The sequence below is a fragment of the Anopheles cruzii genome, chromosome 3 (assembly GCF_943734635.1).
Source record: "Anopheles cruzii chromosome 3, idAnoCruzAS_RS32_06, whole genome shotgun sequence".
Lineage (NCBI taxonomy): Eukaryota > Metazoa > Arthropoda > Insecta > Diptera > Culicidae > Anopheles > Anopheles cruzii.
In genome coordinates this window covers 80,800,816-80,825,247 of record NC_069145.1, presented here as the reverse complement: position 1 = coordinate 80,825,247, position 24,432 = coordinate 80,800,816, and the positions used below count along the sequence as shown (strand labels likewise).

Genomic DNA, 24,432 nt, shown 5'->3' with positions numbered 1-24,432 from the left:
ACAAGTGATTGCTTGGTTTTAAATGAAGGTTATGTGATGTTTTTGGGGTCAAGTAAAATGCAATTTTTAAAGGTCACCAGGCGCCTCCACTCACTCCGAGCATCGTTAAGCAACGCTTTTACGGATGCTTTTTAATTTATCCCCTTGCCAGTTTGCATCAGCAGCACCTTTGCCAGAAGCTTAATTTTGATTGCCTGTCAATAAAGCGTACGCTTACCGGAATCCAATCAAACGCATAAGTCCCTCAATTAATGCGTTGCGCAACGTAATCCGACGGCAACCATTTACCGAAGCGAGGATAAAATGGACCGTTGGGAAGGAAAAACTTTGCCCTGCCAATTAGCTTTCCACGACAAAACACTTAAAAGACTCGTTCCACTGTACGGGATCGGAACTGTCATCGTTTCGCGTCCGATCGAAGATGGCCCCGGGGCTAGGGATTTGCAGTGTGAACACTCCTAAACTTTCGCTGCACGTTTTAATGATAGTTTGTCTAAACTTGTGTCCACTCCACAAAGTTCTCGTGCTGAAAGGAAACGCTTCGCCTCAGTGTCAATCCCTTGCTTCAAACGACTGCTGGCACCGGATTCGGGATACGGGGGCATTTTGGCCGTTTGACTTTCCACTCACCTCACGTAGAATATTGCAGAATGTTGCATCTTTTTTTGGCAAACAAATCGAACACGCCAACAACCATCGCGGTTGGCCACGGGTTGCTGGGTTCACGCGAAAGGATGCCCGGACGGATACGTAGCAGGCGAAGTGCGTTTCGGGAAATTGTTTAGTAGCAGCAGCAACAATATTGCTTGCCGCACGTAATTCTGTTTTAATGAACTTTCTCCACCCTGTGCATGACACATATTTCGATGCACGGAATGTCGGGGGCACCACGTGGAGGTGAGTTTCATATTTGTAACGCATAGGTCCTGTCCTGTAACGGAGCTGTCTGAGAGGTGCACCGTAGCAGTTGTCCCAGTAGTGAATGCGACTGCATATTTGTCTCAGATTCCCAAGAAATTGTTTCGAAATTCAAGATGCCAGCTGTCTCTAGGGTGAGATTAGTCAAATGACGAAGCAGCCGTTTGGGTAGGCTGGCAATCCATCGATGTTTTGCTAACAATGTTTTGCGGAATCTGTGATCAAAAGCATTCCGGTGGGGCTTGTGCACGGCCTGCGATTGCTGTGATTTGTGAGTTGCCATAGATGCTCCCGGAAACGCACTACTTTTCGATTCTCGACTACTAGCTTTGAAGGCCTTTCGACCGAAAATATCGCATTCAACGGTCACTGCAAGATGTGCTACCTGTAACCGGCGAAAGTGGAAGAAAAGGTTTGCGAATGGTTTACCAAACATGCACTTTTGTAATTTAAATTCATCTTGAATTCGAATGAAACAGAACAGCTCACAAAGTCGAGCGGCAAAAAACCTCATTACCTTTGTGGCCCCACTCTGAATGGGGTTACGTCGGGAAAAAGAAGAAAAGCAGCGAACGAAGCTCTTTCCGTGGCTTTTCTTTAAATTTCTATGAGCTGACCCGCAAAAACATGGTCCGCCCTTTCGAAAGGCAGCAAGCAGCACGGTCAGCACGTAATGGCGACCGCGGCTGAAAGAAAATCAATTAATTATCCAAAAACATTTGAATCGCTGCCAAATGTCACCGAAACGGGCACAGGAGCGTATTCGTAATGCGATGTTATAGATTTGGCTTTTTCGTGCTTTTCTGTTTTTCATTCTCTCTTCTTCCTCCTCTCCCGGGCCAGTTTTTTGTGGCGCAATCCGTGTTTTTCCAGCTACTGTTTGCTCTCTTTTTAAAGATCCGTGCTGTCCGGGAATCGCGGGTCGCACCAGGCTGGCTGCTGGAGGCGAACGGAGCGCCGAATAATGAGTTTATTCCTCGTGGATGCGGCGTACACGTGTGTGCGTCGTCGTCCTGCACGTCCGCATCATAAAGGAAGCAATTTAAAACTAACCATCAAAAGAAATCCGGCCATCAACATTAAAACATAGAGTTCCGCTTCCTCCTGACTCTCTGTGTCACTCTCTCTCTTTCAATCTGTAAAGGCGCTGTAGGTCTGGATTGAAAGGGATGCAAGGGGGAAAGAGACGCAACCCGATTCGAGAGGGCTCAGCATTCGTTGGCCGCGAAACAGGTGGACCGACACAAAGGGCGACCGAAATAAAGGTGGAGAAAATGCATTAGTTGGTGAAAGTTTTCCCCCGTGCGTTCCGAAGCGTTTCATTTCCTTTTGAAACCCCCATTGGCTAGGGTTTTTACGGACACTTTTCCCTCTCCCTCGCTCTGTCTCTCTCAGGGCAACTTTGGCTGGATCGGTTGCGGGAACGGTTGGAGGGAAAATCGAGACACCGAGTCCGAAATACGCGAATGTAAAACCTGGAATTTGTGCAACCTTTTGTTGCGCTCAGCGCAAACTTTTGCAGGTGTCCTTTAGGGCCGGGGGCCGGGTATGAAGCACCATTCTCTGTTCGGCTTTCTTTCTCTGTGTATTATGTTGCCGGTTACCGCAGTCTTTCGGCCGTGAAGCACGTTCGGCAGGACGAAACCGGACCGGTGCGCCATACGTCTTCGTGCGTTTCCTTCGTAGTGTTTCCGGGTTTCGGAGAATGTAAATTTTTGTGGCCGACACGTCCGGAAAGAATGAGTCGAGTCGCGTTGCATTATTATGCCTTTTTTCTCCTCGTATGTTTACACACTTTCACGGTCAATATGAGATACTACCTAGTATTCCGGCCAATGGTGGCCGCAGTAACGCTATGGCAGTTTACGGTAATTTCTTTGTTTCAAACCATTCATCTTTATTAAAATAAATAATTTTTAAATTCACAGTGTTATTTTACGCTTCGCACGACAGCCATTTATTGTAAAAGATGGAAATATTTCACGATTATGTTTGGAAGTCCCGACCCAACGGCTAAAGTTCGCAAATGTAGAGTGGCCACGGAAGTGCAATTTAAAACGCCAAAGCCGGCGTCTTCTGTTTAGCCGGCAAAGAGGACCCCGAAATGGCACATTCCCATGCATGCTTTCACAATTATGAATTATCTAAACAAGTTCAGCCCCGGAGGCGTCGTCGTCGTCGTCGCACGGAACGTCGATGTTTGTTTGCTTGATTTATGTTGCTTTATGCTCCAGTTATCCAGCCTTCTTCCACCCGTCGGTGGCCACAGCGAACACTTCTTAATCCGAGCGATTGCTGACTTCCCGGGGCGGAAGTTGACAAATCGAAACAATACACTCGGTGCTCGTCGTTCCGACGTGCTCCGCCTGCTGCACCCGACCGATCGTAGGGTTTGGCGGATCGACGGAATCGACATTATTTACATTCTCGCTACCATCGCCACGGCCGTCGCCGGCGCGCACCATCCGAACAAGTGTCGTCAAGTTATGTTGTTTTGCTTCCCCGGAAGCAGTTCTGCGCGCTGGCACCGGAAGACAATTCAATTTTCGGCGGAGGGCGCTTTGCAAATTAACGGGTCGTGTGTCGGAAGCGGACTGGGCTCCGGGCCGGCTGCATTGCTGAGTATCGTACAAATATTTTATCACCGGTCCCCAATCGGGCCATCGGGATCCGTGCACTTCACTTCCGTGCTGCCAGCAAATGTGCAAACGTGCAAATGGTTGGGTGGAAAGGAAGAAATGGGGCCACAATAAATAATGTTTCCATGCGGAACGGAGCAGCATGAATATTCCATTATAATACCTTCACCACGGAGAGCATTTACAATTGGTTACATACAATAGACAAGTTATGAGGTGATCAGAAGATCATCTTTCTTATTTTGCCATCGACTCGAGCTCGTCGAAGTTCGGACGAAATACTAAACTCTATGTTTTATGCCCGAAGATTGAATCAAAACATGGCCAAAAGCCGGTGCAGGACAGTTAGTGAAAAGTGGTACGAAAGACGAGCGCGCAGCCACGCTGCAGTCGTTGGTCTATTGTTTCTTCCCCAGCGAACGAGTAGCGACATGATGAAAATGCTGAACCAGCTTCGATAGCTGCCGAAGGCGACGAGGACGACGAATGTCCACTGGCCAGCGTGTGCCGTTATTGCTGCATGTGCAGCAGATTTTCATAATTAATTATTATCTCCCGTTTGCCATCTTATTCGTCAGCCGTTCGTCGGGTGAGCGCCAACGCGTCGTACGGGCACAGCTATTGAACCCCATCTTTGGCTTCCTCTGCGGGTAGCCTTGCGCTATAAGGATGATCGTCGTTCCCTAAAACGATATGTTGAAGTCACGAGCCAGGAAGAGCGACAATGTTAGTGTTGCAGCCACTACAATGACAATGGGCCAACGTCCGGGCCTTGGAGCATTAGCACAACATCGGTTCGTCGGGAAGCCAGGGACACAGTTCGTGCACGAAGCAGGATCAACAGCTCCAAACGTTCTGCTGTTACACAGGCAGCCTGAAATACGGTCGGCTTGGATTGTTTACAGGGTTGGGCTGGCCAAGGTTTGTCTTATCAACGGAGTCCGGGTTGCTTGATTTACGTACTGTCCCGACCCTGGGAAGCAGCGTCCTTACGCTGGCAGCGCCGAGAAGTGGCTGCCGCACGATGGCATTCGAATCCACCGAGACTGTGGTCAGCCTTGCCTGTGTTGGGAGTGAAGCTTAAGCTCGCGTAGAATCGGAAGGGCAAATAATAAAATACATTTTAAAGAAATAAAAACCCACCAGGGGAAGCAAGTTGGTGGAGCTACTGAACATAACGCAGTGACTGGTCGTTCCGTTCGGTTCGTCCTAGCTTCCCGTCGCGTTTGGAGCCCATTTCTAAACAGGCGTCCAAAACTATTTTAATGAATTTGGAGCTCGCGACAACACTTCGAGCACCTCTTCTCGGTGAGCGTTTCCGCAATCTGCTAACTAGTTTTCCCGCATTTTAGATGAGCATTACACCAGGGCTAAAGTCATTTCGGCTATCGTTTCATCGCACCGGTTACCGGGTATCCGGCACCGGTCAAGTCTAGTGGCTACCACCCCGGTCAACTGCCATCGAAGCGCAGCTTGGAAATTGTGCAGGATCAACTGCTACGACGTCGGCGGCCCGACCACAGAAAGTGTAAACTCCGCGACGTTGACCGGAGCTACTTTGGTCCGGGTTGCATTTACATAACTTTCAACATGTAAATTGCGAGAAGGCAACGTCGAGCGGCCCTGCTTTGGGGTAGGGGGGCCCTAATCTGGGTTGCGGTCGTCCCAAAAGTCGTCGGTGCATCAAGAAGGCAGTTTTATTGGGTATGCTTACATCGGTGGTTAGCAGGTAATACGGCCGGTGGGGCGGGTGGCGTGGTAAGTTGACTGACAGGAGACTGCTGTTTAGCGGAGTGCCTGAAATCGCTGCACTAAACACGTCACCGACCGACCGACTGGCCGTGTGCGAAATTTTGAACCACCCGCCCCGCTCCGTATGCGTCCGTGGTCCCCATGGTTATGGTTCTTGGTTTTTGGGACGATTTCGCTTGGCTTGACTTTCAATATTTAGACTCAAGTGCCACGGAATGCCACCAGTGGGGAGAGCATGGGATGGGTAGTTTTCGGTCGGAAAGGACATCATCCGACGAGGGCACCACCCCTAAGGCAGTAGTCGGGTTCGGTTGCATCACGGCAAACTGTCACGAAACTATTCTAATTTATGTAAATTGAATTTTATTCTTCCGACCGATTCGACGAAAGCGATGGCGGAACGCCACATCGGGTGGAAGTAAGTCGAAAGGGTAGAAAACAATTTTCCACTATCGCGGTCGGTTTGATGTTCCGCAAATTGAAGATCATTTTGCAATGTGTCGATGCCGATGTGCCGGGCCCGATGTGGTCTGTGCCCTTTTCAAGTGGCAAGGGATTGTCGGGTGGCAAACAAACTATTTTTACATCCTATTGTTTCCGTGCAGAGCGAGAGAAGTGTGATTTAGATAAGCAGCAAACGATGTTCTCGAGGTTCTCTCGAGTGGTCACTCGCCGGTTCGCCAGGCCAAGAACAGATCTTTCAATCGGTTTTCAAGTGGATAATAAACACGGTATTATTGTCCTTAAAAAGAATCGCCTCGTTTCTCCACCGAAAATGGGTCACAAATGGCTGGCTTAATACAAATCGGCGATTATCGGCAGTTTGTCGTCACTATCGAATAATAATCCATCGACACAACTGCCCCACGAACCGTGAGTTTGTTGCAGATTACTTCATTCATTGATCACCGTGTTTTGGTCGGAGCACGGAGTTTAATTAAAACTGTCGCCATTTAAATTCTCGCACACACTCGCACCGTAATCCGAAGTGCACTAAATTGCAGTAGAGCAATAGAGCGGATGTAATGAAATTTGTACTATCACTGTGCGAAATTAATGGGCCGCAAGGAGCGCGAATTTATTCCCATTCACGCGCGCTCAATTGAGTGAAAATGGAAGTGAAAACAGAAACCCCGGCCAGCGGTCGGTCAGTTGTGTCGGCTGTGATCATGTTGAACATTGTTGGCTATGTAAATAGTGGAAGCGAGCTGCTAGATGCTGCTGCTTCTGTATCCATGGTTACGCTGTTTTACACTAAAAAAATTTACAAAATTGGACAAGCGACCTGACAGTTGACTGACAGGTTCCGGTTAAGAAGTTAGTGGTGAAATTAAGTGTTGGGTATTTATTCATTGATTGAGTGAAGGATCCAATTTTAATAGTTTCAGAATGCGACTCAGCCCTTTGAATCATTATTTAAACCCTAATTTTAGTTTGACAATTGAACTGATGGGAAAAGGCAGCGGCCAATCGGTTCCCTTGGTGTCAACCCTTTAATAATGTACATCATTCGGTACTGGTACTTCCACGGGAACGTCGGGCGACATCAATTACGCGCTTACTTTTGATAGCGCAAATTAGTTGTGGATCACCCGCCCGATAATCGTTCCTTTCGCCGGCGCGTAGGACGCATTCGGGGCACGTGCATTCTTCAAATGATGGATTCCCCACAAAGTGCGCTCTATGCGCTCGCCGAAAACCCCGAAGCCCGATCGCTTTCCGGCCCCGACATTCGGTGCCACTTTGTGGCCACGAATACTTCCGCTGGCGTGCTCGTGGTCGCTGGCTCGCTTCATATCACGTTTTGACGATGATGTATGAAGGCAATTTGTGCGCCACGCGGGGACTTGGGGTCCGGAGGGTTCGTTGTCGTCGTCATCGTCGTCGTCGTCGTCCTGGCCGCCGCCGCCATAGACGGAGCCGGAAAAAGCCACTCAAATTATGACAGTAATTAATCTTGCCGCCGGCGGGACCATAGAGAGGACGAGCTCCCGAAAAAGAGCCGCTCGGTCGTGATTCGTGAAAGTTTCGTGCCATTTCGCCTGCGTTTGCCGGCTCAATGGTGCGTCACCGGTGCACTATCGCCGGAAACGGAAGTGACTTGGGTTGGGCTGCTAAAATGTGGCACTTTGCAGTATACAGCGCTGTTGCATGACGAGAAGGCCGGTGAGTTCGGCATGGCATCGGCACGAAGTGGTGCTTTGCTGTGTATTTCGGTAAAACCGTTTTTGACCATTATAATTAATTTGAGTGATTAAACTACAAAAGTATGTTGTAGTCTTGACTCATGACTCAAAAATAGTCATGACTCATGAGCTAAATAGCATAATTCCACTCATAAACATTACCCGAGAAGGGACGGACGACGCTATCGAAATTACCAACACCGGAAGTCGCTTGTTGCATTTCATTATCGCTGCACTCGCCGTCCTTGCATCAGGGCGGTCTCGGTGGCGGTAACCTATTTTTCACTCGCGCCCGAAAATTAGCTGCTTTTCCATACCACCGCCGCCGCGGTGGAAACACCTTCACCGGAACCCACTTCCTGTTGAGCAAATAATGATGAGAGATGCGGCAAAGTGCGGTACCTAATCGACAGAGGATGGCAGGAAGATGATTTGTTGCTCCTGTTTCTTGCTGCACTCTAGCGGTTTCTGACGGAGACGGGTTGCTGTTCCGGACGGTATCCCTTTCTGGTGTACACTGTTTATGGCGGCCGACGCGATACGAGGCGATCAATTTGTTAAAGTGTTAGATTCGTCGGGAAGGGCTGAGTGTGAAACTGGTTGCGGAATTTGTGTGCATTAACAACACTCGGCTGCGGTTTTCGGTGGCGATAGAGAGAGAGAGCGAAAGAGAGTGAGGATGGTGATAATTAAAAGAACATTTTCCGTGGCACTCGATCATGCCACGGTTCATTGGAATCCGACCAAAGACCGTCCTAAGTGAGGAAAATTAATCATCCCGCGCGCTATGGAATGTTGCGCAACAAATTGATATAAATTGACCTACGAATGTGGAGCGGCTAAAGTTGGCGTGTAGCAGTAATGTAGTTGATGGACGAAGCTATTTTCAATCTGAGTTTATTTTTATTTCGTGCCCATTCCTCAACCAATTACTGTGTTTCGTCTTGTAATTGACAGAAATTAGCTTTGTAGTTTTAATCCTATACATCAGTCACGCTTAACTGAAGTCTTTTTAATCAACGATCCTCTGATATCCTCTCTTTAGTATCAGTCGAGTTGCAAAAGTGTTTCTGCAATCTGCGCCGAGAGGGCCGCAATCGTTGTAAAGTTGACAAATAGCCCTCCGTTATTGATTCCCCGGTGAATGCGGGGACCCAATGCGGCACATGTGCACGATTCAATTTTCCACTCCCCTCTCCGACGGAAGCAGAAGGATCCACGCGCCCATCCGAATGAACCACAAACAGTGAAGTAACCAAGAACCGCGTTGACCGTTAAATCACTGCCCAGCCCGATGAACCAGCGCGCTGACCATCTCGCCAGGGACGATCACGTCCATCTACGAAAATCTGCTCAACGTTATCTGAGCGGCACGTGCACGTCTGAGAAACATAAACTTCGGCCACAGCGCCACAGTCCCGACCACTCAGCCGGATCTTCGCCGGCCAGCACGCGCAGCTGAAGGCAATATTAAATAAATCAGAAACAGTTTTATTTCCGAAAATATGCGGTGCCATGTCGTTGCAATGTTTGCCGTTGTAGCGCCCACAGCTCTGTGCTGTGGCATCGGGGTTGAACATTTATCTCCGACAAGGGCTGGTCACTTTGGACACTGGCCCGACAGGTTTGCGAAGAAAACCTCCGCTCGCCACTCGCCGGTCCGAAGGATGCTCGGTAAGCGGTGCACATCTGGTGCAGTTTCAGTGCGGATATTTCATGGGGAGTTTGGAAATGAAATTTTCCAACGATGGACGGTTGGTGATCATTTTTCAATAAGTATTGAAACACTTGTTCGTAAGAGGACAGCAAAGTTTGGCAATCGGTGGCGGTCGATACCCGAACAAGTGATGACACTAACTTGTTGTATTGTTTAAACTGCGTTAGTGGACACTTTACTTCTGATTCTGACAAATCATGAAACTCAAGTTGACACTACTGTTACTCTTTTTCTAATAAAACTAGCCACTGCAAAGCTAGAATTCAAAACGAGTCTTTGCGAAAGCCCCAGCATACGTGGTGAAATGGTAGAAGCGGGATTAAAAAGCATTTCGAATCCCGGGAAAAACGATCCACAAAGTGACCAACAAATTCCGCCCGTCACGTGGAGGAAAGAGAAAGAAAGTCGCTCGGAAACGATCGACGATTTCGATGGTTGTGGTCCGAAACTTGCCCGAAACGAAAGGATTCAGGATTCTTGGTATCCGACCGTAAAAGCCATTCGCCAGTGACTGTGGCCGCAGACACACCCCCCCCCCCCCTCAGCCCAGGTTGACTGGCTTGAGAGGTGTGTAAAGCGTTCGCTTACGTGTATGTGTGTGTGTCCAATTTTAAAACTTCGGTGGCCACGTCGCCGATGCCGGTGGCGACGGTGGCGGACTGCAAATGGAATTGTTTGTGGTAGAAATGTTTCCTAACAAATGACCATATTTTTGTGACTTTTCGCCATTTGCCCATCGTAGAGAAAAGAAAGGGACCGAGATTCATACGAGCGACGGTAAGTCTGGTGGGTTCGGATTTTGCGAATTGGCCATTCGAACGGTACTTCTCGTGGCAAGGAGCAGGCTACCCAAAAAAAGCGGGGAACTCATTTCTTCCTCCATTTCCGCCATCGCTACGAATTATTCCCCGCGCCAATGGCCAATTTTTCACTCCGTCCCCCCATTGGCCATCCCAGTCCCTGTGCGGTGCCGGTGTATTTCCTGTTGCAAGTGAACGTGGACAAAATCCCGCGTGCACAGATACAAATTCCTGGCGGACACTGTGCGTTTTTTGCATTTGAAGTTTTCCTCGGTTGCTCTCACCGCCACCGGATGCTGGGTCTTGAGGTTATGCCGCTGTTGGCTTTAAAGTATTCCCATTTCTGTCTGTCAGTAGATTTGATTTATCATGATTTTTTGCATCCTCCATTAGCTCCCGGCAGTCGGAATTCTTGAGTTCTCATTTGTGGCATCATTTTGTAAGCTTACTGGTTGCTGGTCAAGTGTTGGTTGTTTGATAATCATTTCGAATAATCGTCAAACATCGAACGCCCAAGAATGGCCGAACTTATTCAAATCGAGTTCCGGATCACTGCAGACTTCTTTCAACGTACCCCTTAGATTGTCACGAAGGCGTGAAAACATCGCGAATGGGCAAATATACCACAGCACCAGCAGACGAACCCAGTTTGCTCCACGGAAGGGGACGATTTTTCACTACCTTCACCGTGGCGTGAGTGAGAAAAATCGCCCAAACGACAAAACCAGCCAAATAGAGCAAAAATCAGCCAGTGCCAGGCGCCAAAGAATGGGGAAACACAAACTTTGTACCACAGCACCGGACCGAAAAGCGCCTCACCCTTGTCCTCTCTCAGCATCGCCAGCACCGGTCGGCCAACATAAGGCCGCTTCGAAAGCATAACGGCGGATAGCGCGGCGGATAGTGTACGACAAACCCGTGCGAAGGTCTGCGATTCCTGTTGTTATGGCCATTGTTAGCTTTACTCCCGAAACCAGCCCGCACGCCAGAACGTTGCCACCGGAAGTGGGATGGACCGTTCCGGTTGCATTACATTGGTATTAGTGGAAATAGGTGATTACTTTTATGGCTGTTTAAAGTATGTTTCGGTCGAGCTTATTTCTGTTTTACACTGGCCCTTCCTTCCTTTCGCGTGCATTTAGTACCCCAAACCTCCGCTGTTTAAGGGCTGCGGCAGGGTCTACTCTACATCAACTGAACGCATACAGCATAGAGATTTGGGAGGTAAAACTTTAAATTTATCCACATTAATCGTTGTTTGCTGCACACCGTATTTTAAAACATAATTTAAATTGATGATTGAAACATCCTTGGGAGGTTGTTGGAGTTTGATCCCCTTCAACCATCATTGACATCATTTGATCCCTATCGAAAATTTAATGGCGTTATGTCAGCCGTTCCCACTGCATTGCTCGTAATCGACCCCTAGATTATACTTTGTTGTGACAATTGAAAATAAAATCAAATTGGTCCCGATTAAGGCGCGAAACGATCCTAACGAGCCGCGCGATTGGTGGCGGCCATTATTTGGAAATGATAATTTCAATTATTGGCTTTTTATCGCTTGTCATTTCTGCGCCGAAAAACGTGAGCGGAAACTCATGAATCAACTGATGAACCGCTAGCGCACTCGGAATAAGAAGTCCGCTGCAAAACCCGCCCGACACATCTTGAGAATGATCCGGCTTTGCTCCGCTTTCTTGGCCATTTCGGCTGGCCATTCCGTTAAACGGGGACCATCGGAGAGAGAATCGTGACAGGGCGTGAAAAAGTTTCCTCCGGGTGGCTCCGGGCACCAGTATTCCGTGGCCCATCGTGACCGGCACGATCCGTTGCGATGCATAAATTACGATTGTTCGCGCGGTCTGGCACGGGACGGGTTGCACGAATGATCCCGCCTCTCAACGGACCTTTTATCGGACTGGAAAAAGGGAAATGATGCAGCCCAGTGCTCGGTGCATCGGTGCATTATCGTTCCGGAAACTTGTTGCCTCCCGTTCCGAACTGCCGAAGTGTGCTCAACCCCATCGATATGATTGGCTGCCGGGTGGGAAGGTCCGCTGCGCTGGCGGAGAAATTGATATGCTACCATCGCCACGCTCGAAGACCACGGATGCTGGAAAGCGATTTTATGAAACAAAGAAAATGGCAGTTCAAAAGCAGTTTCCGCACTGACTCCGCGGTTGGTTAGCCAACGGAGCATTCGGATGGAGCACGGAATTGGTGCGTATCATGTTGACGGGAGCAAGTAAACCTTCCACGGCCACTATTGTTGTCCCTGCGACTTTCATCGTCCTTACGTCCAATTCCTATCTGATTAGGATTTTGTGGACCGAAAACTCTCACCATAATCAGGACAGAGCTGCATTCAGTCGAAAGCAAAAACAGTAAAAACGGAAACAGTAACTTAATCCCAGTTTCCTAACACGATGCTCCCGAAAGTGACCGGTTCCAAGAACGACTCCGCAATCCCGGTGCAAGTTCCTCCGCCGAGAAGAGGGTAAAGTATCACATGCCACTAAATCATGGCATTACCCGAGCTCGGGATACTATCGCCCTGACGGACGAAATGTGTCTCTGGAAAGTGGAAGGGAAAGAATTTCCAATCCTCAGGGAGGTTCACAGAGCGGCGGGTTGCTACTGTTGCATGGGCCCCGTACGATAAGCTCTGACGATGGTGCCAACGAAGTTTAAACTCGGTTCAACTATCTCACAGTGCGGCCATTTTGGTGGAGCAAAACTAAAACGAACAGAGAAAGAGAAGCGTTTTTAGGACTTCCTTAACAGATCGCATTTCGATCGAAAACCCAACAAATAATGAACAAAGGATATAACATTTTCTTTATGTTTAATTCGAATAAATGGTGTAATGGTCCTCCACTAAACAGCGTTCATCGTAAATAACGTACAATTACCCTTCGGTCGGGAAGTGTGTCGACATCTCGCCGAATGGGACCAACTGAAACAAAGAAGGGTCACGCCTTGTAGTGGACGGAAAACTTGTTAACTGAGACAAGAAATTCAAGTTCATCTACCGGATGTGTCTTCGCTGCTCTCTTCGCCACACAAGGACGGGTCGGTCGCTCGGCACAGCAGTCCACGGCAGGTCCAGTGCCAATTGGCAACCGCCGAATGTGCGACCACCAGCGTGGTGGTGTGCGTGTGGTGGCCATCCGGAAGCGATCTCGAAGCAGTTATTTATGTGTTCCGGTTCGTGTGAAACCTATCGCCCTTATGCTGCCCAAAACTCTCGGTAGCAGTCAGTCAAACTCCGTTCGCCCGGTGGCCTCTCCGTTTGGATGGGACAACGGGTCAGGGGGGGGGGGGGACTTTGCTCTTGCCCAGCACTTCCGGTACATTATTCGGAAGCAGCGAGCCACGGCAAAGACAAATGGATGAATCATGGCAACCGCCTAGGTCTAGGAGAGGTTAACCTAGTGAGACCGGAAGGCGCGAAGGACGGGACCATCCCCGGAATGAAATGAACACCATATGTTCCATTTTTCAATAACACTAACAACTCTAATGGAACGTCGGGGAGGGACCACAATGGCACGGCGGGGTCGACTTGAAGAGCCGGACAAAAAAGAGACCCCGACGGTAGAATCTCGGTAAAGGACACGTGGTGGTTCTTTGTCGTCTTCGGGCAATGCTCGACGTTCGATTTCTAGATTACGCCTGTGGCCAACGTCGGGTTACCGACGTCCAGAGAGAAAGAGAGAGAGGGTCTATTGAAAGATGAGTTGGGTGTTCTGGGGCATAGCGGACATAGCAAATGTCAATATCTCGAGACAGCTCGGATGGTTGGCAGACGGGGTCTCATTGAAGGGCTTTCGTTATTAGAACTAAGTTAGCCGTTTTCCCTTTGGTTGTTTGTCGATCCGAAGGACTACCGAAACAGGGAAAACAGTGCTTTTCGGCAAAAAAGTGCATCCATCAATAAATGGTGCCTTATAACAATCTCATCAATTCATTATAAAATTTTATTAACCCTGTCTCTTGAAAATAAACGTTAAGCCCCTTAATTCCTGTTCGGAAAAGGATTGCGGGAAGCGACAAAAACGAAGACAATTATGCTCGCTCTTGACACTTGCGTCAATCATTAGGATACCAAACCGATTGGAACTTGGAACACCCAAAGCCCCGAAGGAATTTGCAATAAGTGGCGCACGCGTCGAAAGTTTTCTCGGCCACCGGAAAGTAATTACAATTGTAACGATGTGGGATGTGGCACCCGAACTGTGGCCCATGGCGCAACTTTTCGAAGGAGACAAAACAGAAGGAATCCCTTTTTGACGCATGTCCTTCGACAACGTCCCTTCCTGGTGGTGTGCCGACGGTTCACTGGAATGCTGACGGGGAAACACTCACAGTTCCCGGCATGCTAACCACCGGTCAAGCGCTCAAGAGAAACCGGAAATTAATTAAAAAACTCCACCCAGCACACGTTCGACAGGGTGGCCCAGGTGGTCTCTGTGCGGTGGCCAGTGCCGGACAGCATATGTTTCTTGTAAGTTCGCTTTCTTTGGGGTTCGCGCGTTGCAGAATATTGCAGCTTTGGTGTGTTTTGTGTTCGGACCATCGCCGGCGTCATTGTCCGAGGGTCTTTTGTATTAAAATTACAATTGTGTTTGTAAAACTTTTTTATGCTTTGTTTGAGCGAACAGATTCATGGCGCTTGCTGGCCATCGACTCAATGGTCCGCAGACATGCTGAGAAGGGGCAAGATTGTGATTGTAAGTTTTCAAACAATAACACTACAAAATAAAAGACACAAAGAACGGGTTGGCATTTTTTTTTTCAAATATTAAGTATATTTTCATAGTTTTCTCAGTTTTTCCACTTTTTGCCATTTTTTCTCATCGTTTTACTCTGTATTATACTTTCCCGCCATTCGCGCGTCTCGCTCGTTCTTATGCTTCAATTTATATCGTCTTTTCTCCACGGCCGGCACCACGAGTGCTGCACCCACCGACCTCGATCCGCGTCCCGTGTGTACGCCGTCGTGATCGCCACAACAAGGTTCATTTTACGGATTACGTTTAGCTACGCCACGACGGGCACGGCAATCATTTGTGTTGTGTGTTTGTTTATCGTTTAAATTTGCTACATATTGCGCGGTTGGCTTGACCGCTCGCTCTGCGCCACCATCGCAGCATCTTCAGTATCTCAGCATCATCATCAGCGTCTTCTTCTCGTCGCGTGTATTATTTATAATGTGTTTCGCGTTCAACGCACGCAAAGCTCTCTCGGCTTTGCCTAACAGCAACATCAGCAGCACAACACGGGTCTCTTTTGTTAGCATACTTTCGATTCACAATGTCATATTCCTTAGTGTTTTGTATAGCATATAAGGTTTAGTGTGGGCATTCTCTCTCTCTCCCTCCCGTACTATCGATCTCTGGATCGCGGGGAACGCAAGATTGGTCTTCTCAAAGGCATCATTTATGTGTATTCCTTACATGAAGGCCAAAAAGGGGGTCGCAATTTGGGTCCCACCTCATTTGCTTCATTTGTTTGGCTCACTTTCCGAGTACAACTCCAGCCCTGAAGGCCCTTCTTGCGTGTGGAAGAAGGATGGAAAGGTTGTGAATGGTACGCCCGCGATCAACGCGGCGTGTGGCTGTACATTATACGTGGCGAGAGGATCAATGGTAACCCCCGTATAAGCCAGTGATATCATGTCCTGCGCCTGCCAGTTTCGGTGCAGGAACCGAGATTGGGGCGGGGCCCACAACAGGGGCCAACCCAATCGTCATCCGAAACGCGAACCATCCGAGCGACACCGAGCGGAAACAAACATGACTAGAAAGATGCGGGTGCAGAGGGGGGCCGTGGAGTGGAGCGATCCCCTGTGCACCCTTAACGTTTGCACATGCCTGGAGAGATCGCTCCGCAAACACACGCCCCCCGTGCACTGCAACACTTTTTTGCACACCGTTTCCGTGTGTCACCGGGTTAAGCATGGATCGCTTTCGTCATCTCATGTCGCAGCTTGACACCACTGCCGGGGATGCATTGTCCGGATTCAAGCATTTCCTCTTCCATCCTTTCCATCTGGTCTGTCTGTCTGATCGTATCCGATCACCGAAGGCCCCCGCGTGCCGATCGTTGCGCGGAAAGCGGTTGATTAGCCCAATCGCGTCCCCACGGATCCCCCTGTGCGTCTCACTCTCTTGCGCGCGCTCTCTTTCTCATGTAACGACGATCGCTCTCCGATCTTTTGCCGCATTGTGGCTGGTTTCTTTGCTTACTTATGATTGGTTATAATTTTGGGTATTGCATATTATAAAGTGGTCACACCTGCGGTCACCGCCTCTTAAAAGTCCCATCGATTATTGAAAGGTGGTCTCTCGCGTGCGTGGTCAGGGATAGAATTTTTAAATAATCAATAATATTCATAATAATAGTGTAATAGAGAATATAATGGGCCACCCATCCGTCCGTGCCTAACCATTTTGCGCCCTCTAGTGTTGCAATGTTGGTTCCGTTTAAACATTGTGTTGCCAGACATTGTATTGGACATAATTTATAACATTTCTCGGAAAGTTTCGACCAACTTCCGCGAGTGGTAAGAGTGGAGTCAACCCTAGGTTTGCTGGAGTGTCTCGTGTGTCTTCCATTTTCCGTTCGATCGATCGTCCTGTCACCAGCGATCGGACGATCGGTGGTTTGATCTGCCGCAGCGGCAATGTAAGCAAACCTGTCCCATCAGAGGTCCCACCGTGCTCCAAAGAAGATACCTGCTGTGCGATTTTGCAATGTCGTTTGAGGCACACTCCTGCTGCCGATCACGCACTCCACTCCTCCACTGGGAGCGGCGTGAACGATCACGATCCGACTGAGCAATCAATGCAGATCGAAAGAAAAAAATCAACACATCAGAAACCGAAGTTCCTTTTGTGGTGTTCGCAAAATTACACTCAAGTAGCGCGGGCGGATCGCCCGCTTTCTTTTGGGGTGGGACACTCTCTCTCTCTCTCTCTCTCTCTGCAGTGTGCCGTTCGGAGCCACCGACTGAAATCTGAATTTGCTTTTCGCTCCCTTGATACGTCTCTGCTCGTTCGTTTTGTTGCGTTCCACAGGTACGTTTGCTTTCGGTTCCACAAAAACCGTTTCCCGAGGGGACATCCCACGTCCCGTTCGATAAGCTACATTCGTTTAACTTTTCTCATCGCAAACATACGCTTCCATTCGCGGTCGAGCCGTCGCCGTTCGGGATGTGTGCGCGCGCGTCGTGTGTGCGTGTGCGTCAGATGATCGTAGTGTGATCGAACCAATTGGGTGGAAATTTTATTTCGTTTCAGTGTTATGCTACGCTACGCTATGTCCTCCGCGCAATTTTCATATTCTACTGATTAATGTCGCCGTTTCTGGCACTGCTGCATTCAGAGGGAAAGGAACTCGACGACTCGACTTTAGTACGTCGTTAATGACTGATCCTTGCACGCACACACTCACAACACACACACACACACACACACAGCTTACATTGTAGATACCACAGATCAGAACACACACAGCACGGGACGGGCTGTGCAGCTCATTCAAGCACGGTTGCACGATCGGTGCGCCATCCTATCACAAAGTAGATGCCACAACCGCCACTCTCTGTGAAGCGGGGCGATTTTATCGGGGCCCTTTTTCCGAGCAAGAAAGACAATTCCATCCATTCACCTACGGCGGTGGCGGTCGGTCGTTTGTCGGTCGATTTTTAAGGTTTGCGGTCCGTTTGATTGATCGGTTGGCTAGGAGTTCTGGGTGGTGGTTCTGTTGGTTGGTTGGTGTTCGGTGTAAAGAGAAATGGACGCGAGGGGGACGCTTAGTTGATGCACTCGGCTTTCTGCTTGTTGTTGCCGGGCACGTTGTTCTGGAATCCCGGCGGCATCGGGATGGAGAATTTGTCGAAACCGTTCGGGAAGCCGCCGCCGCCACCATTCGTCAGCCCGCCGTTCATGTAGACGTTCTGCTCGTTGTTTAGCCAGTTGGCGTGAGAAAAGTTAAGCTGCAAAGCAAATTACGGATGAGGGTCGATTGGTGAACTCATGCTGAAGGCCTTAGTTCCTGGCTGTTACCTGTGGATTAGCTTGCTGTTGCTGCTGCTGTTGACCCATCAAGTTCGACTGCAAGTTGAGACCATGGTGCCCGAAAGCTGTACGAGAAGGAATCCACATTATAGGCGCTTGCTGACCCAAACCCTCCCAAAGCGGGTCCCAAACACATACCTTGTCCAGGTTGAAGGTTTTGCTGCTGATTCATTTGCTGCTGCTGCTGCTGCTGGGCGGAGAGGAACATATCGCCACCGGTCGCCTGGTTGGGCCCGTTCATGAACGAGAACTGACGGTACGATACGATGGCCGGATCGAGGGACGTCCAGTCGGCGAAATTGTTACCATAAGCTGGCGTGTGGGTCAGGGAAAAAATTATTATTACGAAAGCAGCCAACGGTGGCGCGCTTCGAGTGAAGCTGCAACGTACCTGCTTTGTTGAGACCATTCTGCGGGCCCTGAGGCGGGGCCATATGGTTCGGTTCGTTCGGCTGGAAACCCATGAATGGCTGCTGCATCTGCTGCTGCTGCTGCTTGTTCCAGCTGCCGGCCTGCGCCGGTGCCTGCTGCTGACCGTTCGGTAGCGGCATGCCACCGTTCATGAAGGGCAATATTTTACTCCCTGGGCACGCGAAAAAGAACGATCGTTAGTGATTACTGTGTGCCAGGGTCCAGAGTTGCGAGCCACACTCACCTTGCGCTCGCGGTACACCGAATCCGAAAGCATTCATGTGATTGAAGCCAGGCGGTGGCATCCGTGTTCGCTGTTGCTGCTGTTGCTGCTGTTGCTGCTGTTGCTGTTGCTCCAGCAGCTTGGTGTGGTTGGCTGCACCCTGGGGTAGCTGCTGCTGATTCATTTCGTCGTTCATCAGCTCGGCCAACGCTTTCTGCGTTTCGAGGAACGGATCGAATCCGAGCTCATCGTCGACCGTCGGGTTTTGCGAATACTGCGCCACTTGCTGTGGTTGCTGCTGCTGCTGTTGCTGCTGGGACTGCTGTTGCTGAGGATTGTGGATCCTGTTGCCTGACTGTTGCTGCTGCGTGGATGATGGTGGCTGTTGGTGCTGCGAAACGGCTGCAGCTGCTGCCGCGGCCGCGGCCGCCGCCGCAACGTGTTGCTGTTGCTGCTGCTGCTGTAGCGGATTGCCACCACCGTTCAGCAGCAGATTGTGAGCGTTGAGATTGAGTAACCGTTGTTTCTGTAGCTGTGATCCCAACAAACCTGCAAAAGGGCAACACCGTGTGAGTGAATTTGGTTTCGCATCGTAAGATGCCGATCGATGCCGTACCATTGTGTTGGTCGAGAAAATGGCCGTTCAACCGACTGTTCTCGAGGAGATTAACTAAATTCATGTCTACCGCCTGCGAGAGCGAATTGTGTTGTCCGTTGAGTAAAAATTGTTGCTGTTGTTGCTGCTGCTGCTGCTGCTGCTGCTGCTGCTGTTGCTGGTTCTTGTGAAAGTCGAAGAACTTGTTCAGCTTCGACATGTTGGCGTTGCCATACATTTGGCCCACGTCCGTGTGTAACCGCAGTTGCTGCTGTTGCTGCTGCTGCTGACTAAGGAAGTTGCCTTGAATGACGTTCGGTTTGTGCATGAAATCGTTCATTCCAAATTCTGCAATGCCAAGAAAACGGCGGATTAAAATGGTAACGCTAGTATTTCCCAAAATTAACTCCAGCCACAGAACGTACCGTTAAAATTAATGAATTGTGGCAGTCCGTTCAGTCCGTTGTTTAGGTGACCACGTTTCTGTTGTTCCTGCTGTTGCTGTTGCTGCTGCTGTTGCAAGCGCAACCACTCTTCGTGGTGATCGTCTAGCTTATTGCGCATCACGTACTTGCTCAGCGTTGCCTCTAGGTCTTCCGTGGGGCCAACTCCACCGCCCATGACGTCACCGTTGCCGATGAGCCCGTTCAGGTGCTGCTGGAATCGAGCCGCATGCTGGAACAAGTGTTGCTGGTGCGGGTGCTGCTGCTGCTGCTGATGCTGGGGATGATGCTGCTGAGCCTGCTGCTGAAGATTGCCCATATTCTTGAGCAACTCCTTGGCGTGCTGATCGTTCGTGTCATTTGTACCACTCAGGAGATCCGGCAACTGGGACGAAGTCAACCCGCTCTGGTTGCCACCACCATTAAGTGCTGCAAACCAAAGCAAATCATTAGTTCGGTCGTTCCCCCGCCAGGGGAGCTGCTGGGTAGCAGAAATGAAGCAAACCTAAGTCCGTTGCCGACTGCTTAGCGTGCAGATTGAAGGAATCGTACGAAAAGAAGCTGCTGTTGTCGTCGAGCAGGGTGGCACCGGTGAGACTACCGAACCGTGTCGCCGGTGCCTCGATCAGGTTGGCGCCGTTGCCCGTGAACTTGTGGTTCAGAATACTACCGTTTGCGGAGGTGCTGCTGGTGAGGGCCAGTTTGCCCATCGATGAGCTGAGCGTCGTAGAGCTGGAACCGTCCGTGGTGCCGTACGGTGACGAACTAACCGCCGAAGACGCTACGGTCGCAACAGTGGCCGGCGAGCTTTCGCTGGCCACAATAGCATTACTATTCTCCGATGACGTCGAAGTGGTGGTTGCGATGGAAGAGGCGGAAGGCGACGATGAGCTGCGAAGCGCCACATTATCGCCACTGTCTTCCGTCGCTGGTGCCGGCTCCTTGCCTGCTGCTATCACATTTTGATCGGTTCCGTTGCCCAACGGATCGGTGTACGCTCCGGGTGAGCTCTTGCCACTGGCCGTCTCACTGAGCGAACCACTGTCGCCACCATTCTGGGACGACTCCGTGCTGCTGCTCCATGAAAAGAAAAAACCCGGGGTTAACGCACGTGATCGTGACGTGATCAAGTGATCTTCCTTACCTTAGCGAAGGTGAATCGGTTTTGCCATCATTGTCCGACGACAGGGCGTCGTTGTCCAGGTCCTCAAAGTCCAGTTCGTCATCATCGTCGTCGAGATCGTTGATGATATGGCCGTTAGCACCGTTAGCCACTCCACGGTCCGCCGTGCTCGCCGCGGTGGCAGCAGTCGTTGCGTTCGGGTCGTGCCTTTTGCTCTGTCCCTTCGACTCACTGCCATCGTTGCTGTTGAGAATGATCTGCTGCTGTTGTTGGTGCTGCTGAAGCTGATGCTTCTGCTGCTGTTTCAGGTTTTTGCTATTGTTGTGTACCTCCTTGTTGCTGCCTCCGTTGAGGGCTGCCTCGTGCGATTGCAGCGGACCTCCGCTGCCAGCGTTGCTGCTGCGCTGCTTACCGTTGGCCATCTTGCCGCCCTTGCCGTTCGCCAGCGACGCACCCTTATTGCCCCCGGCAGCTGCAGCACAAACACCGTTGGCACTAGTCACGTTAGTTGTACTATCTTTATGATTACTGGAATTGTCGTGACTGTTTTTGTTGTTGTGTTGTGGCTGTGCTTTGTTTTTGCCTCCCTTCGAGCGAGATTTCGTTTCGTGCTTTCGGTCAATTCGGTTCGATGCCGTGTTCTCTTTGTTAGCTGCTGGAAACGTGAATCGAGAAACGAATCGGGGTTAATGATGCCAGACGCCGAATGTACATCCCGAGGTCCACTATCCCGAGGCTCTTCTGCTTCACCAGACACTGCTGAGCTGGTGGGTCGGTTGGGTGGTAGTAGGTACGTAGTGTTATCAGTACTATTCGCACTGAGGAATGTTTAATTTTCTCTTTTAGGTTTCTTATGAAAAACAAACCACGCACTCCAACAAATAACACTTTACGAAAATACGTTTCTTCTTCTAAAACAACTTCAACTAAGCTTTTTCAAAACAAAAATGAAGAAAAACAAACATGGAATAGTCTTAAAAGGCATGATTCTGGCTTCGCAAATACTAATCAACATTGTAAAAATAGCAAACCAACCAACCAAAGGCCAACCAAAGGCACACAATCATCATTTGAACTATGCAGACCTGTCGCGGTAACGGTTCAAGGACATATTTAAATGGTACTTCTAAAATGACATCTAGTTCGATTCCGATCAGAGTAGGCAGAGCAATAGGCAAACGTGATCACAGAGTCGAGACATAACCAATAGTAGATGACACAGAATGTCGTTTCAGGTATGGTCGCCGTCCTGCTTGCAGTGGCCGTCACACTGGGTTTTCGGTGGGGAAAGAATTTGTTTACCGGAAAAACGTATCACACACACACACTAACTCACAAAACTCGCGTCTCGAATTAAGATTGTTAGTCACAATCGTTAGTAACAATGGCACAGGACGCCGTGCCGCACACTCTGTTCATGGAGTTCTGTGCACTTTTCCGATCCTTCGTTTTCTGTCTCAACTAGTGATCACTACCGTTTAAACGATCATCACCAGTGCAGTTCAATTGGAGGGCTGATAAAGCGGGTCATTCAAGGGGAAAACAAGGAGCAAAACTTGAGCCTGGAATTGGGATCAAATCCTCCATGAACACGTTCCGATGCTCCCGATACGGTGTGTCCAGTTACAGTTGATGTTGTAAGTAGTGTTTGTTGGTAGTAGTAGTAGTAGTAGTAGTAGTGATAGAAATACGGTTCTATGCCTTCGCGAGAGCCCACACACACACCTGTTTTACCGTTAAGCTTATTCTCCTTATTGCTACCGCCGCTTCCGCCGCAGCCGGTGGTGAGGGGTGGCGCCGTCGATAAGCTTGGCCACGCGTCTTTGTTCTGTATCGGTCCATTGGTTATGTCGCTTATCTGTTTAATATCACCTGACTTGCTGCCACCAGAACCTAGCAAACTGCTGATGCCGATGCCTTTTGTCGTGGACGCCGCCGTGCTGTGGCTGTGGCTTCCGCTGACGCCAGCGTGGGACCTGGGCATACTCTCACTACCACCACCACTACCCGCCACACCACCCTCACAGCTGCCATTTACCACCAGCGTGGACGCACCTGCAGTTGATGCTGCTGCCGAGGAGGCCCCCGTCGCCGATGGCACGATCGTTGCCGCCACGACCGCCGCTGCCGTCTGCCCGAGACTGGCTATCGTGGTCGCGGATGCCGAGTTGGGCAGCGCAACGCCACTGCCGCCACCGCTACCGGTAGTACCGTTGCTGATCGCACCACCACTGCCCGCACTACCAGCGCTGCCGGGGCCACCACCCGCCGACGTCAGACCTAACTGCGCCTGCATGGAGTCGTGCAACCGCTTCTCGTACTCCTGATGCTTCCCTTGGTGCATCTCCTGCGAAATGGGAACGCGTATTAGCGGACGCCATTCTTCTCGATCGACGACGAACCCTCTTCTTACCTCCTTCGTAAAGCTAGCCTCCTGGTCGCCCAGCTCGTGCAAGTACATGCAGTCCGGCTTGGGACAGGTTTGGTTTTTCATAAAGTGGCTACAGTACTTGGTCGTACCTAAGCTCGTCTTTATCAGTCGCCCGTCGATCATGATGTTGTTGACGCTTTGGATTGCCCTCAGCGCGTCGTTGTTGTTGATGTACGTCACGTACGCCGACGCCGACGGACCCTGTGGATGCGAGAAAAGGGGTCAATCATGGGGGTCCTGGTGCCATCTACTATCGCTACTCGCTCTCTTACCTGCAAACCGGCGTACGTTGTACTAGGGTTAATGACCACTTTATGGATCTTACCATACTTCCCGAAGTATTCGTGCTTCTTCAGAATCTACAAAACCCGACGGATCAAAATGGGGACGATTAGCGGCATCAACAAGGCGGAAACGGCACGGAATGGCCTTGCGGAAAGCAGTACCTCCGGGTCGGCCAGTCTCGGCGGTAGCCCCACGACGAACACCAGGTTCTTCTGCACCACCCGTACGTTCGCGAGGTGTTTCCGGTTTTCGGAGATTTTCGCCCGCTTCTGCTGGTCCCGCTGGCGCTTTTCCGCCTTGAACGCCGCAATCTGCTCCTGCGATAGGGGCGTAAAGTCGGCCGGGTTTTCCGGGTACGCCTTCCTGCACGCCGGGCACAGTTCGTTCTCGTCCGTGCGGATCCGGTGCCAGCAGAAGCGACATATCTGGTGATTGGGAGAAGAAGGGATCGATCACGTGATTCGGTTGCGACGAGGAACATCTCACGCAGCGCACGCATTACCTGATATCCGCAGGTACAGGGATAAAAGTTCAGATCGTCCACCTCTAGCGGTTCCATGCACAGTGGACACTCGACCTGCTCATCTCCGCTACTGTTGTCCTGCTTCGCGTTCATGACGACGACGACGACGGTGGTGACCAACGGTCTCCGCTCTCCTGCACTTCGCGACACGTAACCCTGTTGTGGCGAAGGAAAGAAACGGACTCGATTAACGAACCTCGAACCTCGATACTGAGCGCCTGGCGGCGACAAGAACCTTACCTCGAAGACCAACCAACAGTGTGCCGGAAGTGAAAGGAAAACAAAATCACACTCAACAG

The 24,432-nt window shown here is 50.2% G+C and overlaps 1 protein-coding gene across 1 annotated transcript; it reads right to left on the bottom strand.

Moving 5' to 3' along the window:
- Window positions 1-14,836: 14,836 nt before the first annotated feature.
- Window positions 14,837-24,232, bottom strand: LOC128274767 (homeotic protein female sterile). Its single transcript, XM_053013070.1, has 14 exons — window positions 24,113-24,232; window positions 23,772-24,035; window positions 23,598-23,684; window positions 23,308-23,526; window positions 22,620-23,241; window positions 20,916-21,549; window positions 20,277-20,845; window positions 19,754-20,200; window positions 19,350-19,676; window positions 18,755-19,282; window positions 18,491-18,682; window positions 18,238-18,411; window positions 18,088-18,164; window positions 14,837-18,017 (listed from the first exon to the last, which is right to left on the bottom strand). The coding sequence occupies exons 1-14, from the start codon at window positions 24,224-24,226 to the stop codon at window positions 17,835-17,837; spliced, it is 4,437 nt and encodes a 1,478-aa protein (XP_052869030.1). The 5' UTR covers window positions 24,227-24,232; the 3' UTR covers window positions 14,837-17,834.
- Between the last annotated feature and the right edge of the window lie 200 nt (window positions 24,233-24,432).